General features: G+C 38.4%; 1 protein-coding gene across 4 annotated transcripts in view; it reads left to right on the top strand.

Annotated features, from left to right (window-relative positions):
* RBMS1 (RNA binding motif single stranded interacting protein 1) overlaps window positions 1–6,582 on the top strand; it is a 147,008-nt gene extending 140,426 nt beyond the window's left edge. For 3 of the 4 annotated variants that reach the window (XM_074873363.1, XM_074873365.1, XM_074873366.1), the window contains exons 13-14: window positions 643–727; window positions 4,068–6,582. In XM_074873363.1, coding sequence (XP_074729464.1) covers window positions 643–720 — 78 coding nt within the window. In that variant the 3' untranslated portion in view covers window positions 721–727; window positions 4,068–6,582. Of the gene's footprint in view, window positions 1–642; window positions 728–1,780 lie in introns of all 4 variants that reach the window. The other variant, XM_074873364.1, reaches the window with a different exon arrangement.
* The last annotated feature ends 2,907 nt before the right edge of the window (window positions 6,583–9,489 follow it).

A 9,489-nucleotide genomic window follows, 5' to 3' on the forward strand; every position in this document is an offset into this window, starting at 1 on the left:
CAGAGCCTGTAAGAAAAAACATTTTGTTCCAAAATCTATTGGTCCAGAAACTCCAGAACTTGTTTGGTTCAGTTTATACATCCTGCCATGGTGGGTTGGAGAAGGACTTTTGGTAGTTAGCTGATTGCACTGGCTGCTGGAGCACTATCAGCTGAATTAATTCCCTGGTTTCTGGGGGGGTCTGTGTGCAAAGTCCCAACTACAATTCTCTGTGTTGCCTAGTGCCTGTCTCACCATGGTACTCAAAGCAATAGTGTTTGTACATGTGGTAAGTAGATCTTATTCTTCTCACTGACCCTCAAAAGGAGAGGGACAGAATGCTCTTTTGCACTTGCAGATAGAAAATATACTAGCAGTTATTTGCTCCTTTTGAGTATTTATGTCTATAATGTCAAAGACTTGTGGGGTTGTTTTAATTATCATCAAAGCAGCTGAGGAAATACAAGGTTTTGCATAATCATTTTATTCCTCTGTTTGCTGAAATGTAAATCAGTGCAAAGTTAACACCTCAAATTTGAAATACCCTACTTGAGAAATGTTAGAAAGATTTGAAGACTGTTAATTGCATGAGTCACATGGAAATACAGATTGCAGATAATGCTGATTTTGTGTCTCATGTCTTGTCTTCCTTTTTATTTGCAGGAAGCAAGTGCTCAACAACAGGTTACAGTAGAGACGTCCAGTGACCATTCTCCATATACGTATCAGCAAAATAAGTAACTGTGAGGTAGGGGCTCATTCTGTCACATGAAAGATGTGAATTCAAAGATATCTTATTTCATAACTTACAGTACTCTGTATTGAAATATTAATTGGGGTTTTTTAATGTAATATAAATAACACTGATAATATCTGGATACAGGCAGTGAAGTTAACTTGAACTTGGCCAGAGTTAGAAGCCAGGAAAGCAAGCACAGGTTCCAGAAGTGAGTTAATGAATTATGAGTAGTAGTGTGTTAATAATTTCTCTATAGCATAACTGGATTATGTTGGATTTTAATTTGGTCATCCTGACAGCATGCTGTATACAAGAATAACAGTGAATTAGTGCAAAAATACAAGAATCACAATGCTAAAGGGAACTGTATTTGTACGTATAATATCCTCTACTTCTGTGGTACATGTAAGATTTCAAAGCAGCTTTGCAACTGACAGGCCACAGGCAGGGGGGTGGTCTGGTAGAAATCCTTGCTGACCTTTTCTCCTGAAGACTTTCCTCTTATCCTTTATGCTAGGAAAAATCAGTGTGGTCCAGAATTTTGTCAATTGATTTTTAATCCACATCCTTGTTTGGCTCTAATTCCAGGGTTTTACTTTCCCACTCCACGTTTTCTCTGGTTTTGCTTGCATGGCCTTTCTTTACTAACCAATCATTAGCTTTACCCAAACTGCTTCCATGCAAAATTTTTGCTTTCTGCATATTGCCATCCTGAACATACTGTTTGCACTACATTCCCTTCTCCATCTTCCATGTCTTAAAATTCTGGAAATTAATTCTTCCTTAACCCATCTTTTTCCAAGTGCTTTGTAAGCCAGGCAACTTGACTACATAATTTTTCTTATCAAATCTTGTAAGACCTCATACTGACAAATTCCATTTAGCTGCAATGATGTGCTAAAGATCCTCTTAGAAGGGTTTTTCTACAGTCCTCGTGGCATTTATTAGATACTCAAAAATCTCAATTAGTTAGGTGCAAGGAATTTCTAATTGTGTGATATTCTCACTGAAATGTATAGATCTAACAGTACAGACATTTTGGCACTACCTTTGATTTTGCAGGTCAGCTGTGCTATTTGACAACGCTGCTCTCATCCCATTATTGGCATAACAACTTCTTATATGTTGAAGAATGTAAAGAAGGAAATAAACCAATGGGAAAACTTCGCACATCCAACAGATGGCACAGTCTGCATAGCACAACATATGACCTGTGTTTATTATTGTAGTCTGGCCAAATGCTGGCATCTAGAGAAAGCCCACATCCTTGGTTTGCTTCCAGAGCAGGGAGAAAGCAAAGCCACAGACTCTTCTCGTTATCCATCTCCTAGTGTTAAAATCGTGGCTCCTGCACGTTTCCCATGCCAAGGCTTTTGGCTGGTGTTAACCGCTTTTCAAGGATTTACTTGTTTTGCCTTAAGTCTTCCCTATGGGTGTGTAAAACCTCCTTACCAATAGAGATCTGTGGTAGACAGTGAAGCGTAATCCTGCATGTCATCTCCCCGTCCTGCCTCTCTCTCCCAACCTGTCAGTATCTTCCCCATAGACTGGGGCCAGGCAGGAGGAGCAGTGTTTAGTCTCCTGAAAGGATGAGATGTGCTGTCACCTGAGACACATTTTGTAATGATGACTCCGTGTAGAATACCAAGCAACATTGTGTGCCACTCCTCTATGTATTTTATTCTTCAGAGAAGCACTGTTATCTTTATTTATATGCTGTAGGAGCCAGTGAAATCATAGAATCATAGGGTTGTTTGGATTGGAAGGGATCTTAAAGATCATCTAGTTCCAGCTCCTCTGCCATGAACAGGGACACCTTCCACTAGACCAGGATGCTTAGAGCCCCGTCCAACCTGGCCTTGAACACTTCCAGGGAGTGGCCATCCATAACTTCTCTGGGCAACCTGTTCCAGTGTCTCACCACCCTCACCCTCCTTATATCTAATCTAAACCTCTACCCTCTGTCAGTTTGAAACTGTTACCTCTCATTCTATCCCTACACTCCCTGATAAAGAGTCCCTCCCCATCTTTCCTGTAGGCCCCCTTTAAGTACTGGAAGGCCGCTATAAGGTCTTCCTGGAGCCTTCTCTTCTCCAGGCTGAACAACCCCAACTCTCTCAGCCTGTCCTTATAGGTGAGGTGCTCCAGCCCCCTGGTCATCTTTGTGGCCTCTTCTGGACCTGCTTGAGTCCGGGATCTATGTCAGCAGTGGCTGTGGCAGTGGGCATGTGGGGAAGGTTAATATTACTCAGCTGATTTCAGCCTCAGAGTATGGCATTTGGTATTTCTGTCCCTGGAACATGTTGGTACTTGTCATTTTTCAGACAGGTGAAGGGGAGGGAACTGACAGTTATTCTTTGCCTTAAATACAGGGAACACTGCACTCTCTTAATTGTTGTGGCTTCGTTACTACTGTCAAACTGAAGCTTCTTTCTAAATGCACATGCAGCATTTTTGGGAATGTCCTATTAAAAGTCAATATACATATTGCCATAAATAAGGGGTAAATGACAACTAGCATATTTGCACAAATGGGTGCAATCGATCAGAAATACACAGCATATTTCCTTTGGTGGCTACATTTACTAACTTTATAGCTTCTTTTCAAAAAGTTGCTACTATGTGAGAATAGTCAAAGGGACTTGGAAAAAATCCCACATTGTCATTATATATGCACCTATAAATGTACAAGCCTTAAAATACCAGACTTTGTCTTGCCCTGAGAAATTCAAAAACTGTCTAAGCTTTTTTTCACTAGCTGACGTTTTTTTTTTTAAACCCATATGGCAATATAAGCCAATACAGTGGATTGAGAAGTCTTCCTTCAAATGTAACGAGCCCTGAATTGCTGTTAAGTATTAGTGGTCATGGAGGCACAGTAGCTGTCTCTGCATTAACTGTTGTACATAGCCTCCCTGAGGCTGCACCAAAAGAAAGTTGTGTTCCTTTCCCAGAGATCAAAAGCCTTGGAGATGCCACAGGAGTAAGTTCACACACTCCACCACTTTTGGCCAATTAAAAGGAAATAACAATAACAAAACAACAAAGAAGGGAATAGCTTTGAATGCAGTCTCACAGATCCCCAGTGGGAGCTTTGCGTGCTGAACAAGTATTAGAGATAGAGGGAAAATACAATACAGGCTGTATCCTGGCGTAGAGCCTTATCCTGGGAAGGGCCAAGCACCCGTAGTGCCGCCTGTGTTATTGCTCAAATTTATACTCAGATTCACCTAGTCTTCTCACAGCTGTCTGAAATAGGAAATGATAAATCATGTTTTATGGACAGCTACATTAGGAAAAAAGCATGCAATTGTAATTCCGCTCTAGCTCTGACCTTTCTGTGTTACAGATGTCCAGCGTTGACCTGGCCTGGAGAAGGGTGCAAAGGCTGAAACAATCATGGATTTTACTGATCAATTGTGCTTTAGGAATTATTGACAGTTTTGCACAGGTTCTTGAAAATGTTATTTATAATGAAATCAACTAAAACTATTTTTGCTATAAGTTCTATAAGGTGCATAAGAAAAACCTTAAATTCATCTAGTAGCTGTTCCCATGAACAGGTTTATTTTAGTAAAAAAAAATTTTTATCAAGTGTTATGACGCAAAAAAAAAAATATTCAAATTTCTGGGTATGCACAGATGACCACGAAGACTTATTCACGTGCATGACAGAATTTGTGTTTTGGTTTATTTTTATTTTGTTTTTGTTTTTGTTTTTTTTTTTTTTTAATTGTATGAAATGGGTTTTCTGAAGTTTAAAATAGTAAAACATCCAAGATGATGTTCTGTGCTTGCAGTGTGTGAGTGTTGCTTTAGTGCTGTGTTGCAGTTATAGTGTCTGGTCTTTTAGCTTTCTGTTTTTCTTTTAATGTAGTGTGAAGTGTCTTATCCTTTTCTATAAATTCCAATTTGCCTTAAATCTTTCAATGCTGTAGCTGTTTCAGTAAGTAGTCCAAACTAATGGTGTAGAATGCTTTGACCAAATGAGCTGGTCTATTATGCCTTGTAAAACAGCAGCATAGGGCTTTTAAAGGTAGTCAATAAAAATTGCTGAAAATTTGGCTTTTTTAATGTGTAGTAAGTGTTTTTAATGATTTTTCACATAATATGTAAGGTAGTGAAATGCAAGAGGGGAAAAAATGTTTTGTGTGAAACACATTTTCTGACTGGGGAAATTTTAATAGGATAAACTGTTTGTAAGGCCATATGCCAATAGTTCCCTCTGGTAGTTTGAATGACTTAGGAACTCTGCTGTATGATGCAATGTAAAATCTTTTTTTGCCTTTTTTCAGAAACTAACTTGATGTTCTAGTTTTAGCATAGGTAGAGTAGGGAGTTTGGGGAGGGAATATCACCGAATGTTTTTGTCCTTCCTTTATACTAATGATAGTGCTTTAGGATGAGGATTGTGCTGAGACTTAGCAAACAGAAAAGTTGCTATAACAGCAAAATGGCAAAAGCTAAAAGACTCGTTTTCAAACATACGCTGAGATGTAAGTAGAAGCATAATTGATTGGGTACTAGCTCTCTATAGTAGGTAAATAAAAATAAAAAGACTTGGCACTTTTAAAAGGTAACTTTACCAAAGAACAAAGAGCCAGTAACCAATAATTCTGATTTGTCTCAGCATTACGTCTTCTGTACTTTTTATTTTTGCCGGACCAGTTTGCGGTTAGGAGAATGTGCCTTTTTTGTACATTTGCATTTAGGTTTTATAATTTTAATTGATGTATGGACACAAAAGCATGAAGGAAGACTTGGATCCAAGCAGTGCCACACTTTACATCATCACTACAAGTGTTAAGTGTAAAGAAAACCAATTTTGAAACTATGAAATTCCTGATTCATAAATACACAGTTATTTGTACTTCACATATTAGATAATTCACTGCTACTAAAGCTGTTTATTACAATTGCATATGTTTTAAATCAAATGATAAATTAAGTTGTCTTCCAAAACTGTGTACTTCTCTGGTCAGCTGTATATGATCAGTTATCTACCTCAAAGTTTATTTCCTTTTGTATTGGGACAGGTTGCTGGCCCTCCCTGTTTCCACAGACCAAATCATCCTAGCTCGGGAGCTAGGCCTAAGCAGTTGTTTCTTTCAAGTATTTTTTAGTTTTTAAATTTTGTGTGAGTATTGGAGTATAGATGTCGGTGACATTTCATAGTTTCAAAAGTAAATTGCTGCTCTGAGAAGTGTAGATTCTAGTGAAATACATAGTCATAAGAGATGTGTTTTTGTTTTTTCTTTTTTTAAAAAGTTGTGGTATTATTGGTTCTATGCTCCCTGGAATATTACTGCTTTGTAAAAGTCCAGACTTCCTGCAGCACCTTGCCTGTATCTGGTATCTTTCCAAACCTGGATCTCTCACTACTTGATATTTTTGCGTTAATTAAAACTGCAGTATGATAGCTGTGTTAGAGGGAGGGAAGAGCTGCTGCCAGAAATGTCTGAACTAAGTGCCATACTCATTGTCTGGGTAAGATTTGGGAAATTTAACCTCTGTACATAAAGAAATAATCAGTTACTTAAACATCACATAGTAGACAGCCATTAAATTATAAAAAATTAATTTATGAAGAAAGACCTTTTGTACAGATTGAAAAAAAAAGATTTTCATAGAGATATCTATATGATCAAGAGAGTTAATTTTTTATTTTTGTTTTACTAGTGCCACAAACTTGCCAGTGGTAACTTATTTGTCCGGTTCAAGATAACTCTGTAGTTTTGTTTCCTAGGACTTGTTGTTAAACGCCAAAAGACATTTTTGAACTGTAAATTTGATTAGATTGTTAGCTTTTTTCTGTTTTATTTCTTTGAAAACTTTTGAATAAAAAAGATCCAAAAAAATGAAAATGCATCGTCTTTTTCCTTCAGCTCTTCCTTTATCGGGGAAAAACCAAACAGGTTATGGTAAAACCTTCATGTTTATTTTGAAGTGCTTGAACTTGCTTACTGTTTTAAAATCTGGGGTTTTTTTCCCCCTCTCTTTCGATAAATCAAATTTTAACTCTTTCAAACCACATTACAAAGTCACTTATTCTTTCAGACAAAACAGGAAAAGACTTATGAAAAATATAGGATGAAATACCTGATTTGAATGCAAGAACTCTGTTGTCCTCTGTGTCAGCCTGCATGGAGAGTTGTATGTAACCAGGTCTACACACTGTAGTTGTAAACACAAGCCAGTTTTCTAGAAGTAAGGGTGAAGATGAAGGGTCACTTTGGTAGTTCATAGCATTGAACTGCTGCCTAAAAGTGCTTTCGTCTTCCTAAGTGCAGTGGTGATGTTCTGGAGAGCAGAGGTGATACTTCAGTGGAATTCAAAATAGTCCTGAGTGTTTGCCTTCCAGCTGCAATCTTTAAGCACTTTATTTCTTTAAAGATAATATCTGATTTTATTATCCTTTTGGCAAGATCAATACAGCTGATGGTGTGTATCGGATAGAGGACTGTTCTGCCCAAAGCAAGGCTTGGGAAAGAAAGAGAGGAAAATACAAACTATTGCGTCTCTTCAGCCGAACGTTTTACCAATTGCGTGATCCTTGACATAGCTTTGTATTAATGTGTATGGCAGGAGAGGGGCTCTGACCTAGTCTTGGGCACCCAAGGGTGCACCTAGTGGCAGAGAGCAGTGCCTGGGTGATCCAGTGGACCCCTGCACCTTGCCACCAGTGCTGGATAGGCAAAGGGGAGGTGCGCTCACCGCAGGCTGTGCCACCCTGGAGAACGCTCTTCCCCTTGGGAGACAGTCCTTCACATTATACACCTGGTTTTGACATGTCCCAAGGGCTCCACCAACCCTGCGACAGGCCAGGCAGCCTGCTGGGTGGGCTAGCTGAGGTCATGCTGCAGGCAGTGCTCAGCTCAAGCCTTTGGTCACACAATACTAATCCAAGATGCTGAACATAAATGTGTTTCTAGTGGAGCTAGCGAAAGGGACTCACCTAGAGGTTAGGAAACTTGATTTACATTAGTTTATGCAATAAAGACATCCTTGACAATGATGGCTCTTACTATTAATGAAGAGAAAAAAACTTCATGCTGTATGCCACTAAACACAGTTAGACTCCTGTAACTGAAGAAAAGCCATTTTTACCATTTTGTGGTAATTTAAATACAGGCCCAGTATGTTACCTGTCTAAAATGCAGTGGATGAGAAGATGAATACAGAAAACTTTTAAAGGGTTTCGTTACATTATTCCTGTTCAGCACCATACTGAATTAATCTCAGATTAATAAGCAGTTCTTCTGAGTTAAGTATGAATGCAACCTTACAAAAGCTATATGTAACAGACTCAGAATATGCAGGCTGGAAAGCCTATTTGCTTTTCTAATTAGCCCCGTGATAAACTTAGCTCTCTTACCATAACTCCAAATATATTTGATAAGAATGAATGCTTTCAGATTAGCAGCTTTTGCCTGATATAATAAGGTTGTGTGTATCATTTCTATCAGGCAATCTGCAATAATGTAATGTCTTTATGTAATATACTTTTATTATATATAATAAAACTCATTACCAACTGGCTTGTTCAAATGCTGACTCCATCCTGCTGCATACAATTTGTTTTGAACCGTATTTGCAAACATGCTGCTAATAAAATGTTTTATCTGTTAACAAATACTGATAGCGTCATGTTCATGGGGGATGGTTTTACACTGATAGAAATATTTCATGCAAGATTATGCACAGACCCTATTTTTTGTTTGTTGTTAGTGATTAGGAAGTAACCTTTCTTTAGGTGTTGAACAAAATCTTTTATCTTCCTCTGTTTTCTAAATTAGATGAACTGGGCAGGAGCAAGACAAGTGCAAGCAGTGCATTAACTGCAGTGTAACAAAGTACTGTTGATAGCTGAGCTCTGCTAATGACTGTTTTTATATATTGGGCTAGAATATTTGTGGAGTAAGCCAGAGTAGTCTAAAGCACTTTCCTGGTACTCTTGTCAGATTATCTCAGGAAAAAAAAAAAAAAAGTGCTGTTTTACTCTCCCCTTCTAGGTTTAATTTATGCTATGGTACCTCCACCATACCAGATGAACTTGATTGACTAAAACTGTGCCACCTCACTTTCTGCAGAAACAGCTAACATCATATGAGAAATACATTTCATGTGCCAGAATATTTATATGAGTTTGTACTCCTATTCCTCCTGTGCACACTTCACTGCACTTGTTCCTTTTGCTTTGATCAACCACTCCAAAATTATTTGCAAACTTTCACATGCATTGGAATAAGATACTCAATCCTATCCTGTCCAGCCGTGTCTTACTGTGAAAGCCAATGTGTTATTTGGTGGCATTTAAGACATGTATGCTGTTACCTTCCAAACACTTGCAACACTGACATACTCTTTCAACTGTGAAAGATCAGCTGTATCGTTCCCTAGCCAACAAATTCTGGCATTGATTAACCCAAACAAATCTGAGGTTTTTGGCTTTCAGACTTGGTCCATTAATTCTATACAGAATAGGGGTTAGGATATACAAAACCTATTCTGTTTGGCAACTTCTCCTCCAGCTACTAAGAAAAGCTGAGCTGATGTTGGAACAGCAAAGATGTACAGTGCAGTGACCAGAGGGAGTGTGTAAAAGAAAAGCCTGCATGTGGAATGAGTCAGTCTTTCCTTTTCAGGACAGCTCTAACTGCATCTACCATCTGAGAAACCTGTGCAGCCTATTTCTGTAGTAAAGAAGAAATCATATCACAAGAAAATACTACTGGATATTTTTTCCATGTCCAAGAAAAGACAGCTTGTCA

The sequence above is a fragment of the Strix uralensis genome, chromosome 6, assembly GCF_047716275.1.
Source record: "Strix uralensis isolate ZFMK-TIS-50842 chromosome 6, bStrUra1, whole genome shotgun sequence".
Taxonomy (NCBI): domain Eukaryota; kingdom Metazoa; phylum Chordata; class Aves; order Strigiformes; family Strigidae; genus Strix; species Strix uralensis.